This window comes from Delphinus delphis, chromosome 12 (assembly GCF_949987515.2).
Source record: "Delphinus delphis chromosome 12, mDelDel1.2, whole genome shotgun sequence".
Lineage (NCBI taxonomy): Eukaryota > Metazoa > Chordata > Mammalia > Artiodactyla > Delphinidae > Delphinus > Delphinus delphis.
The window spans coordinates 43,965,869-43,982,909 of record NC_082694.2 but is presented as its reverse complement, the minus strand read 5'-3'; the positions used below and the strand labels follow the sequence as shown (position 1 = coordinate 43,982,909).

The 17,041-nt window shown below is 34.8% G+C and overlaps 1 protein-coding gene across 11 annotated transcripts in view; it reads right to left on the bottom strand.

Annotated features, from left to right (window-relative positions):
* Window positions 1-17,041, bottom strand: part of CCDC88A (coiled-coil domain containing 88A) — a 193,893-nt gene that overhangs the window by 81,953 nt on the left and 94,899 nt on the right. For 10 of the 11 annotated variants that reach the window (XM_060026582.1, XM_060026583.1, XM_060026585.1 and 7 more), the window contains 3 exons: window positions 15,331-15,439; window positions 4,428-4,497; window positions 2,413-2,471 (listed from right to left, as the gene is read on the bottom strand). In XM_060026582.1, coding sequence (XP_059882565.1) covers window positions 2,413-2,471; window positions 4,428-4,497; window positions 15,331-15,439 — 238 coding nt within the window. The remainder of the gene's footprint in view (window positions 1-2,412; window positions 2,472-4,427; window positions 4,498-15,330; window positions 15,440-17,041) is intronic. The other variant, XM_060026584.1, reaches the window with a different exon arrangement.

Genomic DNA, 17,041 nt, shown 5'->3' with positions numbered 1-17,041 from the left:
CCTGCATCTCCCTCTCACCCTCCTTATCCCACCTCTCTAGGTGGTCACAAAGCACCAAGCTGATCTCCCTGGGCCATGCGGCTGCTTCCCACTAGCTATCTATTCTACATTTGGTAGTGTATATATGTCAGTGCTACTCTCTCATTTCGTCCCAGCTTACCCTTCCCCCTCCCCGTGTCCTCAAGTCCATTCTCTACATCTGTGTCTTTACTCCTGTCCTGCCCCTAGGTTCATCAGAACCATTTTTTTTTTTTAGATTCCATATATATGTTAGCATACAGTATTTGTTTTTCTCTTTCTGACTTACTTCACACTGTATGACAGACTCTAGGTCCAGGTCCATCCACTTCACTACAAATAACTCAGTTTTGTTTCTTTTTATGGCTGAGTAATATTTCATTGTATATATGTGCCACATCTTCTTTACCCATTCATCTGTCGATGGAAACCTAGGTTGCTTCCATGTCCTGGCCATTGTAAATAGAGCTGCAATGAACATTGTGGTACATGACTCTTTTTGAATTATGGTTTTCTCGGGGTATATGCCCAGCAGTGGGATTGCTCGGTCATATGGTATCTCTATTTTTAGGTTTTTAAGGAACATCCATGCTGTTCTCCATAGTGGCTGTATCAATTTACATTCCCACCAACAGTGCAAGAGGGTTCCCTTTTCTCCACACCCTCTCCAGCATTTATTCTTTGTACATTTTTTGATGATGGCCATTCTGACTGGTGTGAGGTGATACCTCACTGTAGTTTTGATTTGCATTTCTCTAATGATTAGTGTACATCATAATATTTTATTTCTACTTCCATAAAATTTAATTTAATTAAGCACATTTCTATCAGTGCAGAAAGTTCCTTATCCTATAAAAGCAAAATTATTAGGATGATATAGAAATTCAATGAAATTTAAAATTAAATTAAATTAATTTTAAATTAAATTTAAAATTAAATTATGAGAAATGTACAGTTCCCATCTATGACTAGGAAGTCAGAGTTTTGGAGGGATGTGATAAAAACTACCAGGTTTAAAAACAAGAATTTTTTTGGTCTAGTAAATAATATTTGACAGGCATAGTGAGAACAATTAAGAATGACTTTCGGGTAGTACATTTGTGGCATATATAAAATAACTAACTTTTTAGGTATGGTAACCCCAATTTTTAAATGTTATGCTTCCAAAAGTGACTTATGTATAGTTTGAGCCAGTGAACATATATAAAATGGCAGGGTTATAATAAGTATGACTCACTGAAGGGTCCCCCAATTCAACTGCCATATCTTTGTCTGCCTTCAGTTTAAACACATACACTTCCCTTTTCTAAGTCCTAGAGCCACTGTTTATTTATACTACCTTTAAAAGCTCACCCTGTAACACAGTCTCAACACAGATCAATGAGAATTCTTCCTTTACCTTAAAATACCCACAATTTGTACTAAATCTCACCTCTGTTCAAACTCTGAAAGTTTTAAGAATTCTGAAAATGTTTTATAAATAGGTTAGGTTTTCTTAAAGAATATCGAATGAAGTTGATAGGTTCTTGAAGGCTAGAAACGAGAAAGAGTACCAAGACGGAAAAAAGATAGAATGAGAAGATTCACTTTGAAGTTGAATAATCAGAATATCAGTGTTGTCCAATACAAGTACTCACTAGCTAACTGTGGCTACTGACTATTGAAATATAGCTAGTGCAACTGAGAAACTGAAACTGTAATTTTATTCAATTGTAACTAACTTAAACTTAAATAGCAACACGTGGCTAGTGGCTATTCTACTGACAGCCCAGCTCTAGAGCATAAAGAGAGTATGGTGTTAAAAACAGAACTATAAACAGTTTCACTTCCAACTATAAAGACTCTTGTGAAGACTAAATCATCAGCAGCAAACTTTTTTCCACTTAAAATTAAGCTCTCTTTTATCTTTATATACAGTTTTTAAAGTGTTATGGGCACTAAAGTTACTTCTAATTCTATTACATTAATTGATTCCTAAGCCAGCAGATTATCGTGATTTCATAATTTCTGCCTCCTTTTGATCATCAATCCTCTTCCCTTCTGTAACACACACACATGCGTGCATAAATCATAGGATGTTCTGGGAGAGGTTTTTAAGGGTACCTCTAGGGAAACTTGAAAAGCTGGGGCCTTTAAAAGCCTCGAATAAAAAAAAAGAATTAAATGTTTTAAATGATTATGACTACCTGATAATATAACTAAAGTTTGAAATAAAGTAACAGAATGAGTGTTTTTCTTCAAAAACCTTCTCCTTAGGAGGTTATACAGTTATTTAAAATTTTCTGACTGGACTTTGAACACCAGTGGCCCATCCTTAAGTCTTTCAGAAACTAGAGCCTGAAAAATTTATAAAAAGTTATTAAAATAAAAATACGAAGAATTATTTTAACTTACCTGAACTGCGCAACCCAGTAAAAGTAAAAGCAACTTTTTAACTTCTTCTGTGCCTTGTTCTGAAATAAAAACAACTACTAAGTACAACATTTTACTTTAGTTCAACTCTCTTAGAGTGGTAGTATTACTTCTAGAGGTGATATTCACAACAACTTGACCAAGGGATTAAGTTTATAAGTGCAGTGGAGAATTCAGAAAAGCAGCTCTGTGTGTGCACAATATGGTAAGAGGAATTTTGAAGGGCTGCAGTACAGATAAAACAGCTTTCAAAGCTCTGTGTGATAAAGGATGCTAACTCTAAATCCACTACTTCTCCGTACGTCATTATACTACACCAGCATACCAAATTAGGAACCTCTACTATAGAGACATGCCACAGCCAGCCAAAATTGTTCCTAATAGGTCTTAGGCCTATTGGCGTTTTCTTTCTGAAACACTGACCTTATATGATTCATCTACCTATAAAATGTAAATGGCTTTCCCCTGCGTAGATTCATGAAAATCAAAAACTTAAATATCAGTTACGGTGAGGCTGGTAAAATAAATGTATATAACAAGCTGAATAAAGTTTATGGTCTGTAACAGAACTGGACAGTACATTCACTGTCCAACAGCATTCAATTCAAATTTTCTTAAAACATTCAGCTGACAAAAAAAAAGTCACTTCTCTGGCCAGAATTTCACCATCAGGCCAATCTGTCTTCTCAAACATTTCCTCCTACTCTCCATGAAACAACCTACCTTCTTAGCCACACTAATCACGCTTCCCCAAATATACATACATATATACACACACCACTGCCTTAACTTCTGTTACTCCCTCTGCCTGTCTTTCTTCCCTACCCTTCGTCCCTCTAATGAACTACTTACTAATCTAATCACAATCCTAGGCACAGCTCTAACATCTCTGTGTTGTCTTCCCTGACCCAACCACCAATGGTCTCCAACCCTCACTAATCTACCAACTTTAAGAATAATCAATGGCTCCATATTTTATAAGCCTTAACATTCTTACATCTCTCTACTTTGCACTAATTATTACATGATTTCCCAGTAATCTGTGTATCTCTCGCCACAACACAAGACCCTCCAGAGCATAAACCATTTTCTTTATATTCCTGGTCCCTCTAACTTGGTAAGTAATTATTAAATGCATGTGGAATTGAAAACAATTCCATTCTACATACAAAATGTTTTTTACATTTTTTATTTGTATATTAAAATATTCCAGAATATCTCGAAAGAGTATCTAAACTCCTAATTCACCCCATCTAATTTGTAGTTTGCTCAATGAAAACAGCTGCTTGGATTTCGTTTTTATTTTGGTTTTATTTTTGTTTGTTTTGACTGAGGGTGAGACTGGGAATTGGAGAAGATATACTTGATTTGGGTTACATGCCTGTAAGAATAAGTCCTTTGTTGAAACTGTTAGGTAGCTGCTAATTTCCCCAACTGTTCAAAAATTAAAACCCTGAACATGTCGCACTTAAAATCTGGTAAAGGGCAGAAACTTTGAAGAAAATAATTTAAATTATCTAAGAAACTGCTTCTCATCTTTTTTCCACTCAAAAGTAGTTTAATATAAATTACAACATATCAATCAGTAAAACCTCAGATTCAAACAACTTTGGCAATGGTAGATAGTAGCTATAAAACCTAGAAATTATTTCAAAATCACTTCTTTTCTAAGGTTATGTTCTTTTAAGCTTATAACTGCTGTACTTATCTTCTATACTTGTTTATAAGACACTAAAAATCATCACAGAAAAGTATCGACTTGGTAGAGTAAAAAAAAAAACACTAGACTTAATGTAAAATGTATGTCTGATCCCATCTACGACTTACAAACATTCTGTTTACTTTCTCTATATAAAATGGAATATCACCTCCAACTTTCCCTATAGACTCACAAAAAACCTAGTGAGTTAATGGAAATTAGCAAGATCTTGGTAAGCATCATAATATTACACAAAGATAAGACTTTATTATCACATTATGCTAATTTTAATACTTACCAGAAAAGGGATTTTTGCCAATGATTAAGACATTTGGCAAAGACATCATAATCAACTGCTGCAAAGTCTCCTATAAAAAGATACCCAAAGGTTGTTATATGGGTAATGCTGACAGGATAATTACTCAACAAGCTGTAACTTATGATTCGTGCACATCTCTGTAGGCATACTTTACCTACAGAGGTATACTGCAATTAAAAAGCTTAAAAAATGTGAAAAAAAAGATGTCTAAAAAGTCTTAAATCTTTTGTAACTATAAGTTAATGAATTAAATAACTAAAATTATAATTATCAGATAGGCTTAAGTTAATAAACATATCAAATGTCCATCAAATAAGTGTCCAAGTTGAACTGGTCTAATACCTATTATTTGGAAATCTGAATTTTAGGTATTAGATAATTAAACAACTTTCCTCAATTAAAAGATCAAGTGTGTGTATCTTGAGTTTTTTTTGTTACTTCTCTCTGAGAGAACTAAAAAATCAACTGATAGTAAAATTAAGAAAGCTAGTTAGTTCATTAAAAATCCTATCTTACGAGTATTTCATGAAAGTGAGCTCTTCCTCAGTGACTCGTTATTTCTCTCCTATCTACAATTCATGTTTTACTTCCTTTGACTTCTGTCAAACTTTTTGTGACAAGAGTATATACAAATTCTGATGGTACAGGATGATTCAGAAAATTGAATGCCTCCAAATTATTCATTTTAGTTATACACTAAGTATGCATCTTCTGTTTATACTACCTCTTCTTTGAGGAAATGAGAGAACACATCATGTCTATCACTATAACTACTAAAAATGACATGCTACAAAGGGTCTGGGATGAATTAGACTACAGGATTGATTAGTTTAATGTGATAATACTGAATCTTTGCAAGATTATGAAATAACTGTGAGTGTCTTTACAATTTGGCTTTCACTACACATTCAGACATAACTAGTTGCTGAGGAATAATTTTTTGTTAAGTATTCAATTCCTTCTGAATCATTCTTTCCTTAACACTATGATGAGGAAGCAAATAACCATGAAAAGTTAACCTTTATTACTTTTTTAAAGATGTGTGATTCTAGATCCTCAAAAGCGGTTTCCTATAGCCAGAGTGTGACATGACACCAGAGGCTAGGTAGAATTGATCTTTTATCTGTAATTTCTTTCAGATATGTATTAGAAAGTTTCAAAAAATTTCTTCAGTGTTATATTTACTAGTCTTAAAAAAACTAACACCAAAAATATGCACACATTTAGAGAAAACTACATATTCAGTATGTGCATCACATTAGTAAATACAGTTAAGAATAGTAAGTGTCAAAAATTGCTAAAATCACTTATTCCAAGGATTGATACTGAGTTTGGATATTTAATAAATGAGTTTTCCAGTTAAAAGCAAGTTATGCCAAGATAAAATATTCTATAGCCAAGTATGTAACAGCTAAATGGACTTAAAGAAATAAATTTCAAATTAATTGCAATTTTTAGTTTCCTTGCCCTAAAGCAAAATTTTCAGGACTATATTTGTACATACTTAAAAGAAAGCATAAATAAGAGAGATGCATTAAAAAAAGCAATCATTGGGCTTCCCTGGTGGCGCAGTGGTTGAGAGTCCACCTGCTGATGCAGGAGACATGGGTTCGTGCCCCGGTCCGGGAAGATCCCCCATGCCGTGGAGCGGCTGGGCCCGTGAGCCATGGCTGCTGAGCCTGCGCGTCCGGAGCCTGTGCTCCACAATGGGAGAGGCCACAACAGTGAGAGGCCCGCGTACCGCAAAAAAAAAAAAAAAAAAAAAAAAAAGCAATCATTGTTTTGTTTATATCCTTTTTAGTGGAGATAATCTAAGTCAAGACAATCTATTTTATTGATGTACCATGTAACATTCTATGTTGGCAGAGTTATAAGGAAATTGTCCAAATAGGTACTAATCTTTAATATGGTTCACCACCTCTTTCTTACATCCTCTTCCTCAGGTGGCTCCCCACTTCCTGCCTATTCTAATACCTCATTCTCTAATGCTATCTTAGTCTCTCCACAAAGATAAAAGCAATCTCATATATTCTTTCATCATATGGTACCATCAGTGACCTCCTGTGTTAATACAGTTTGCTTAACCTGTACACTATCACGTTTGATTATATTTGGATGAAGCAAATTCAAACGTACCTCTGTGTATCTAAAGATGTACTCTAGTATGGTGGAATGTGAATGCCTAGTATAGAGTACTATGGTAGAGTCAAGTCAGAAAACTTAGGCTTAAATTTCAGCTCCTTGACTTACTATGTGTGTGACTTTTGCTGAGAAGGGTAAGAAGTGAAACAAAAGTGTAAAGTTTTTTTAAATGGTGGTTATTATTTTTTAACAAATTTATTTTTTTATTTTTGGCTGCGCTGGGTCTTCATTGCTACGCGTGGGCTTTCTCTAGTTGCAGCAAGCAGGGGCTACTCTTCATTGCGGTGCACGGGCTTCTCATCGTGGAGGCTTCTCTTGTTGCAGAGCACAGGCTCTAGGCGTGCCAGCTTCAGTAGTTGTGGCATGCGGACTCAGTAGTTGTGGCTCGCAGGCTCTAGAGCACAGGCTCAGTCGTTGTGGCGCATGGGCTTAGCTGCCCCGCAGCATGTGGGATCTTCCCGTACCAGGGATCGAACCCGTGTCCCCTGCATTGGCAGGCAGATTCTTAACCATTGCACCACCAGGGAAGCCCAAATGATGGTTATTAAATATTAGAGTTAATGAAAAAAAAATCTACCTTTTACTTTATCTCCAAGTACTGATTTTGTTATGTCTGAAAGTGCTAATATTAGGTAAGGCAGCTGAAAATTATACAAATTTTAAAAACCCAAATTATTCTAAAACCTCTATTTGGTTCTTTGGGTTCTTCAGAGAATTCTAGCTACATTTTTGTAAAAATTCCTATTTCCCAATTCCAATCTTACAAGTAACATTAAAAAATACACAAGACATAAAAGAAATCAGAGGTTAAAAAAACTGATTGTTATTGTTAAAGCTCTACTCTAACATCCTGAGACTTCCCAGACTTCACCTAGCTCTAAAGATGTTCATTATTAAGGTGCTAAGAAATGGAAAAACAATACATAACTTAGTCCAAGATAAATACTACTTTGTTAAGCAGGAGCAACAATTAATTTGTTGTTAATTAATGGGTTAAGAATGATAACATATGTAAATGAATAAGTGAAGAGACTTCAATTTGTTAGTAAAGTAATGAGAAACCTATTTAAAAATGTATAGGGCTTCCCTGGTGGTGCAGTGGTTGAGAGTCCGCCTGCCGATGCAGGGGACACGGGTTCGTGCCCGGGTCCAGGAAGATCCCACATGCCGCGGAGCGGCTGGGTCCATGAGCCATGGCCACTGAGCCTTTGCGTCCGGAGCCTGTGCTCCACAACCGGAGAGGCCACAACAGTGAGAGGCCCGCGTACCGCAAAAAAAAAAAAAAAAAAAAAAAAAAAGTATAGAAAAAGAAAGAGTTTTAGCAATACAATAGAAAGTGGAGAAAGTTTTGAGAAAATCAGGACAGCCACTCATTCAACAAATATTTATTGCATGTTTATTATCTGTCAGACATTATTCTAGGTACTGGAAATAAAGCAATGAAGAAACAAAAATCCTTGCTCCCATGGAATTTACATTTTTGAAGGGGTAGAAAGAAAATAAGTAAATGTTTTTGGTGATAAGGGCTAACAATAAAATGAAACCAGGGAACAAGAGGTGGAGATAAGGAGAAGGATGCAAGTTTTGAAAGATATGCAAATATTCAAATATAGAGAATTTGAGAATTTTCAAGACCACTAAAGCAAAGCTTCACTGAATTGGTAGAAAATCTATCCTGGTATGAAGACAGTCCAGAAAAATTTGCAGAACATCAATAATTAATAAAAATAAAGACAGAACAAGAAAGAATGGCAGAGATTATCTTAATAGGAAAATAACAGAAGTGCTTTGAAAGATACAAGTCATTTCATTCCTATTATTTTTAATTGGCTTTGTATAACTTTTCTATAAAAATGGTATATTAACTATTTTTTTAGTTTTAGTTTAGAAACTTTTAAAACTGATACACAAGTTTCTGTGAATTGAAATTCATGTTGCTAAAGCACTTAAGAAAGACTATTTCAAGTTTGTGCCAGACAGACCCTAGAGACTATTCAAAGACAACTTAAACCAGGTTTCTCCTTCTTCCTACAAGTTACCCATAATACTTCCTTCACAGTAAGAACTTAAACAATACTTCTGGGAAAGGTCTGGGCTCATTTCCCTTTTTGAATCACATTGAACAAAATACTAAAACTAAAACTATACATTTCTAAGGTACTAAATATGGGCTTCAAAGATTTCTAGAATATACTGGAATGACAGTCTCTCCTTTGGGACTCTAAATCTGTTTTAAAAACTCAAACATAATTACATTTATCATACTATTTGTATTTAGCATTTTATCCGTGTTACTAGTGAAAAGAATTAAGACTATTTTATTATATTTTAGTAGCATGTAGAAAAAAATTAAATGAATGATGTTAAAAGAAAAGAAAATCTGACCAAAGTATCAAAAATACTCCAAATGTTGCTTATTATAACAGATGTTAAAGAAAAACCTTAAAAAGTACCTGCTTTCTCTGGCAACTAAATTAATGGTACTAGACCTAATTTTTACTTTTACTATTAGTGACGTCAAACATGCAAAAACTTCCTAATAAATTTATTAATTGTAAAGTGTTCTTGTCTTTTAGGCCTCAAATGATTCAGTTCATTATTTTAATGGTGGCTGAAGAACCACCTTGCTTCTTTTAGTATTTATTTAAACTGCAGCTTGTGCAGTCATACCAAACAACGGCTGCTGACAGAATTCTAAAAGTGGACTAAGATTTTTACTTGTAGACTGTGTCTCTGATAATCAAATTCACCTTCTTGCCTTCATCCACAGGAATAAAAATAACTTAAAAAAAAAATCAAAGCACCAAGGTAATTTTCCATAACAGCTATAATTTACTTATTTTCTGACTTGAAAATTTTTAAATATTTATTTGCAAGACAAAAAGAGATGCTTGCTATGTATCAAGCCATTATTTGAAAAGGTCTGAATTGCCACTTAAACGTAATGAAGTGTTCAACAATCTTTCTGATAATCTAAAGTTACCAGTTACTGCTCTCAAGACCTCTCACATTCACTGTCCTTATTTATCACAATCAAAATTATTTGATTTAGTTATTTACTTGTCTATTATCCCTCTACTAGAGAACAGGGCTACAGCCTGTCCTGTTTATCACTATAGCTTCAATGCCTTGGCATTCAATGAAAGGCAGCAGAAAAGAAGGGCAATCTGAATATTGTAATTTTTACTGAGCTTTTACATATTCCACATCATTAAAATAAGAAAGGGAAGAATACTAACACTTAAATTAACTTATCATCACTGAAAAGATTCACTGAAATAATTCCCCCCACTAACAATCATCTCAGGGTATTCTGTCAATTTTCTTCCTCCCTAAGAATCATTTTTGCGAGATGATCTTGATGCTTAACAACATATTAAAAAACAAACAAACCTGGAGACATCATACATTTGTGAATTTTAACCTACCCAAACTTACTCCTTCTGCGAGTCAGACAATCAAAATGTACAAAATATTTTACCTCAAATACTTTTTCTGAGGGGCGTACGAGATACAACAAAATACTTTTGATTGTTTGAGAAAGATTTTCAGGGAAATTTTTGGTTTTCCCAACAGTCAGGTAATTTAACAGATGACAATAACTGCACTGATTCGGCCTTTAATTTGAAATCTGTCAATATATTAAACTGGGTCATGTCTATCTTGGTTTTACACATGAAAATAAAAAATCATTTTAGTAAGTCAATTAATCATGTAAATAAGATGGATGACCTATTTCTGAAGATACCCTAGAAGTGCCTTAGAAAGATTTTATGGAAGACTATGAAGCATGAAAGGGAGCGGGTAGAGAGGGTTTGGTAAACTGGTTCAGTGGTACAAGCAGAATTTCAACACTCAGTAATATTTTAAGTATCTGAAACTACGTTGACAAAATGTTAAGATACTCAATCACTTCTAGCTCTAAGTTACAATAGTTCACTGATATTCAAACTTAGATTAATTAAAAGAAAAGGGTGTAAGTGGTCATCCTGCAAATGTTAATGAAATATTTACAGGTGTGTCTAAAAAATGGTGACAGTCAAGACAAATCAAATCATTAATAATAATATCATCTTGGCACTATTAACATTTGGGCTTCTCAATTTTAGCACAACTAACATTTTGGGCTAGATAATTTATTTTTAACATTGATACAATACATTTTAATATATAATCCACATTCATATTTCCACATTTTCCATCAAAATATTCTTTATAGCTTTTGGGGGGAGAGATTCAGAATCCAACCAAAGATACACTGTCTCCACTTGTTACACCTCTTTAGTCTCCCTTCATCTAGAACAGCTCCTTTGCCCTTTTTAAAAAATTGTTGTCAATGACATATACATTTTCTAGAAATCAGACTTATTGAGGTGTAATGTACATGCAATAAAAATCACCAATTTTATGTGTACAATTTAATGAGTTTTGACAAATGTACACAGTTTTGAAACCACCATTTCAGTAATGATGTCAACATTTTCATTATTTCAAAAAGCTTCCCTGTGCCCCTTTGCAATCAATTCCCTCAAGTATGTTTTTGACATTCCCTCTTTTTAGAAGCACTTTATTTTGTAGGCTTTCGTGATACCACGGCTTGTCTAGTTTCCCTCCTGTATCTCCTTCTTGGTCAGCTTAGCCAGTTTCTCCTTCTCTGTGAGGACAGGAATCTTATTTGTTATGTTTGCCACTTACGACCACATCCCCAGCACCTAAAACTGTGTCTGGCTCAGGAAACACTGCAAGACGTTCATCTCTATTAATTTATGTAATGCTCAGCTGCCAGCTAAGTATTATTATCTTTATTTTATAGACGAAGACGTTAAAGCTCAAGGAAGTAATCTGTACCATTTATACAACTGCTACATAACAGAGAGCCAGGATTTAAATACACTATATAAAATACATTTTGATTATTATATCATTAATTAAATTATTAAATATTTCATTATTAAATATTTCATATATGTCATATTAAAGACAAATATGCAAATATTTTAAATATCTGGACTCCAGAATTTAAGATAGATTTTTATACCACTTTGTCCCTGTGACATAGAAGTTAAGCACATCTACTGAGAGAACTATAATTCAATGTGATATAATGTTTTGGATTTGAAAGGCACATGTTTGTTTGGGCTGGATAATTCTTAATCACGGGGAAATGTCCTGTGCATTGCAAGATGCTTAGCCACATTCCTGGCTTCTATCCACTAATGCCAGTAGTACTCTTAGGTACAACAACCAAAAATGTCTCTAGTCATTGCTAAATGTCCCCCAGGTGATAAAATCACCCTCCACTAAGAACCTCTTATCTAAACCATTGAACTGATGGATTTTACAATTCACTCATCGGCAAATATCTCTGCGACTATAACTTCATTAAATTAATATGATCAATACAAAGACAATTTCAATACCTAGCTTGGGCAGGAGGAAGACAAAGAACAAGAAAACAGTAGTTTAATAAAAAAGAATGAAACATTACTACATGCTACAACATTGATGAACCTTGAAATCATTATGCTAAATGAAAGAAGCCAGTAACAAAAGACCACATACTGTACAATTGCACTTTTATGAAATGTCTACAATAAGCAAGTCTATAGAGACAGAAAATAGATTAGCAGATGCCTAAGGTTGGGGTGGTGGTGGTGGTGATGAGTGTGTATGCAGGGTTCGGGGAAATGGGGAGTGACTGCTAACAGATACAGGGTTTCTTTTTGGGGTGGTAAAAATGTTCCAAAATTGGTGGTGTAGATGGTTGTATAACTCTGTATATATACTAAAAACCACTGAATAGGACACTTTAAATGGGCTATACAGTACGTGAATTATATCTGAATAAAGTTGTTAAAAAAAAAGCAATAGTAGACAACACAGAATTAGGTTGCACTGACAAATGATTTAAGATTCTGATAAAGAAATCCCCTTGCCTTTTATGTCTTCTTTCCCAAGGAGTCTCACAAAATTTTCAAGAAAAACTTGCATCTCCCTAAAGATAGTGTGAAACCAAAGATCTAACAACATTCCAATAAGGGCAAGATTGATGAAGATTGTCAAAATGAGTCACTGCACCCCTTTATCTAGTCTTTTGTTTAATGTATCTAGAAATACTGACACAAAATAAGAATAAAAGACAAAACAGATATAACATAGAACCTAACTCACTCAAATCAAAGAGAGGAAAATGAGAGAAGGAATACAGGAAAAAAACTTTTTAAGTTTAAAAAAAACCTAGCACAGACTTTTATTTCTGCAATGAGGGATACTAAATATTAGAAAGAAAGGAAGGAAGGAGTTCAAAAATACTGGATAGCTTTTTAAAAATCTTTTAAAATTTATTGACTTAGCTCAAAAGAAAATAAAAAGGTAACTGTCAAAAGATAAAACAAAATTAAAAACTGAACCCTGCAAATAAGACACAGAAGAAGCAGTTCTTCTTGGCCTTTGCTTGAGATTGAGGAGGGTTGTTTCCCTAAGAATCTGCGATAATGTGGTCCCAGTTAAAAAATACATACGTAAACACATAAATACATAATTTACAAACACACAAATGCAGAAAAAGAGATCCAGAAGTACATATATTCAGGTGCTAATAATGGTAATCTCCAGGCCCTGAAATTATGTTTGTATTTTCTCATTTTTTCTAGTTTTCTATATACAGCATACAAGTATGCTTCTACAATAATATAAAGCTGCTTAAAATAAATTAAATGAAAAGTGTTTCAGGCTTGGCTACACAAAAGGAAACAAATCCTCTCTGAAGCAATGCATCCTTGGCTCAGACCCAGAAGTATTTTCCCACAGATAAACTTCCCCCCACAAAATGAGCTCACAATTAACACACATACACACACACACACACACACACACACACACACACTGCCACAACAGCTACCACCACGAGAAACAGCAAGCAGAAAACAAAGGGCAGATTCAGATCCCCATAGATCTGATTTCAGATTTTGTAATTATCCAACATAAAATAAAAACTAGACATTTTAAAAATTTCTGAAGAGATAAAGGAAGGAAAAAATTTTAAAAGAATGATTAATAAACAAAATGAAAAGGCAGATGAAAAAGAACCAAACAGAACTTCTACAAATGAAAGCCATGATTACTAAGAGGCAAAACTTAATCAGTGGGTTAAACAGAAGATATGAGGGGCAAATTATCAAACTGCAGAGATAGTCTTGAAAAAAAATACTCAGGATGTAGCACAAGACTGTAAACTGTAATGTAAAAGAAAGTTTAATAAGCATGGAGGATAGAGTAGGAAAGTCTAATATACACATAATAAAAATATCTGAGGAATATCAGATTAATACAAAAGAAGCAATATTAGAAGAGACAGTAGTAGCAGCCAGGAGAGAGAAAAGGACAGTTTAACCTAAGAACAAATATTTGACTGATAGCTGGTTTCTCCAAAACAAAAAGGACTCCAGGGAGAGAAGGTAAAAATCTGCAAAACACTGAGAGAAAAGTAATTGTTAACCTAAAACTACATACCCAATAAAATTACCTTTCAAGAACAAGGGTGAAATAAAGGCATTTTCAGACAGACATTGATAAACTTTACTATCAACAAACCTTCTCTAAACAAACAATCAAAAGATGACTTCGGTAAGAAAATAATACCAAAGGCAGGTCTGAGATAACAAAAGAAAACCATGAGGAGGAAAAAAAGGAAAACATGTAGCTTGATCTAAAAGAACACTGATTTGATTTATTTAACAGTACTTTCAATATTTAATTTATGGGGTTTAAAAACAGAACTAAAATACAAAATAAGAACAGCTTAAGGGCTTCCCTGGTGGCGCAGTGGTTGAGAGTCCGCCTGCTGATGCAGGGGACACAGGTTCATGCCCCAGTCCAGGAAGATCCCACATGCCACGGAGCGGCTGGGCCCGTGAGCCATGGCCACTGAGCCTGCGCGTCCAGAGCCTGTGCTCCACAATGGGAGAGGCCACAACACTGAGAGGCCCACGTACCTCAAAAAAAAAAAAAAAAACAAGAATCCACCTGCCAATGCAGGTGACACAGGTTCAAGCCCTGGTCTGGGAACATTCCACACGCCACAGACAACTAAGCCCAGCGCCACAACTACTGAGCCCGTGCGCCACAACTACTGAAGCCTGCACGCCCTAGAGCCCGCACGCCACAACTACTGAGCCTGCGTGCTGCAACTACTGAAGCCCACACGCCTAGAGCCCGTACTCTGCAACAACAGAAGCCACTGCAATGGAAGCCCGTACACCACAATGAAGAGATGCCCCCGCTCCTTGCAACTAGAGAAAGCCTGTGCACAGCAACAAAGACCCAACACAGCCAAAAATAAAATAAAATAAAAAATTAAAAAAAAATGCTCATGTTCAAACTCTGAAATATGCATCCAATTTAAGTTAAAAAAAGGAATAAAAAGTATATTGTTCAAAGGCAAAATTCTAGTAGGCTAACAAAGTGTTGCACTATATAAATTCTCAGGAAATTTAAAAAATTTTAAATTCATAAAATACAAAAATTATCTGTAAATTAGATAATTATGAAGTGCATGCTTGCATCTTTAACATTGCATAAGAAATAAACTGTGTTATTACTGCTCAACCTCCAGCAAACAGACCAGTATCTGATATATAACAAGCATTTAGTATATACTAGGTCATTAATACTAAACAACACAAAAATGTGAATATGCAAGGAGTTATTAAAATACTAGATTAAAAAAAGAACCACTTACCTGGTAATAAAATTTTATCTGTCTCACCAAAATGGATAGATTATGAATTCTAAGTGAGGCATCATTGTTGACTTTTTTATTTACTCTCTGACTCTCCGATTTAGGATTACTGTAAGAAATAAAAAAAGAAATACTTTAAAAGTTATATTGAAATATACCTATCAACTTATAGATGACTAAAAATAATCATATAATACATTTTTTCTTTAAACAAACTGTGTACTCATCTTCATTAACAGATGATCTAAAAGGACATATGATTACTCTGACATGTATTCTGTGCTTTTAATTGATATAAATGCATCTGATATTTCAAAGACAGTGGCAAAATGTAAGTCAGATGTTTCCCTTCATTCTCATTTTGTCTCTCCACCTTCCTGCAATGAATAACATTTTATTCCTTTTGAGTATATATATTTCCACAACCCAAATAAATCTATTTACATCAAGAATGTAAAATATAGGCTGATAACCAATAAATGTTGTATCTTCTCACTGGAAAATGGAGACTATATTTGAGTGGGCAATGTCCCTGAGAAATTAAAGAGTGGAGTGATGACACAAGAGAACACGCTTATCTTGGGTAAACTTTGTAGATTCAATAAAAGCAAAGGGGGGCTTCCCTGGTGGCACAGTGGTTGGGAGTCCGCCTGCCAATGCAGGGGACGTGGGTTTGTACCCCGGTCCGGGAGCAGCCCACATGTCGTGGAGCGGCTAGGCCCGTGAGCCATGGCTGCTGAGCCTGCGTGTCCGGAGCCTGTGCTCTGCAACGGGAGAGGCCACAATAGTGAGAGGCCGTGTACAGCAAAAACAAAAACAAAAACAAAGGGTTGAATGAGTTTGAAGTAGCAGAAACTGAACAAGAATAATAGGTAGGACACCATTAAGAATGAGAAATTCAATGACACCAAAAACAAAGGCAACAAAAGCAAAAATAAACAAGCGTGACTAACATCAAACTAAAAAGCTTCTGGACAGCGATGTATACAATCAACAAAATGAAAAGGTAAACTACTGAGTGGGAGAAAATATTTGCAAATCATATATCTAATAGGGGTTAATGTCCAAAATACACAAAGTATTCATACAACTCAATAGCAAAAAAAAAAAATCTGATTTTAAAATGGGCAGAGGAACTGAATAGGCATTTTTCCAAAAAAGACATACAAATGGCCAACAGGTACATGAAAAGGTGCTCAACATCACTAATAATCAGGAAAATGCAAATCAGAACCACAAAGAGCCTCACACCTGTTGGAATGGCAATCATCAAAAAGACAAGACATAAGTGCTGGTGAGGATGTGGAGAAAATGGACCCCTTGTGCACTGCTGTTGAGAATGTACTGATGCAACCACTGTGGCGGTTCCTCAAAAACTTAAAAATAGAACTAACATATGATCTAGCAATCCCACTTTGGGTATATAAGCCAAAGGAAATAAACAGGATCTCAAAGAGGTACTGGCACTCCCACGTTCACTGCAGCATTATTTGCAATAGCCAAGATATGGAAACAACCCAAATGTCCTTCAACAGATAAACGGATAAAAAACATAGGAAATATATATATTTATATATATATATACACACACACACACACAAACATACACATGTATATATAGAGAGAGACAGAGAGAAGAATATTATTCAGACATGAGAAAGAAGGAAATCCTGCCATTTGTGAAAACATGGATGAAACTTGAGGGCATCAT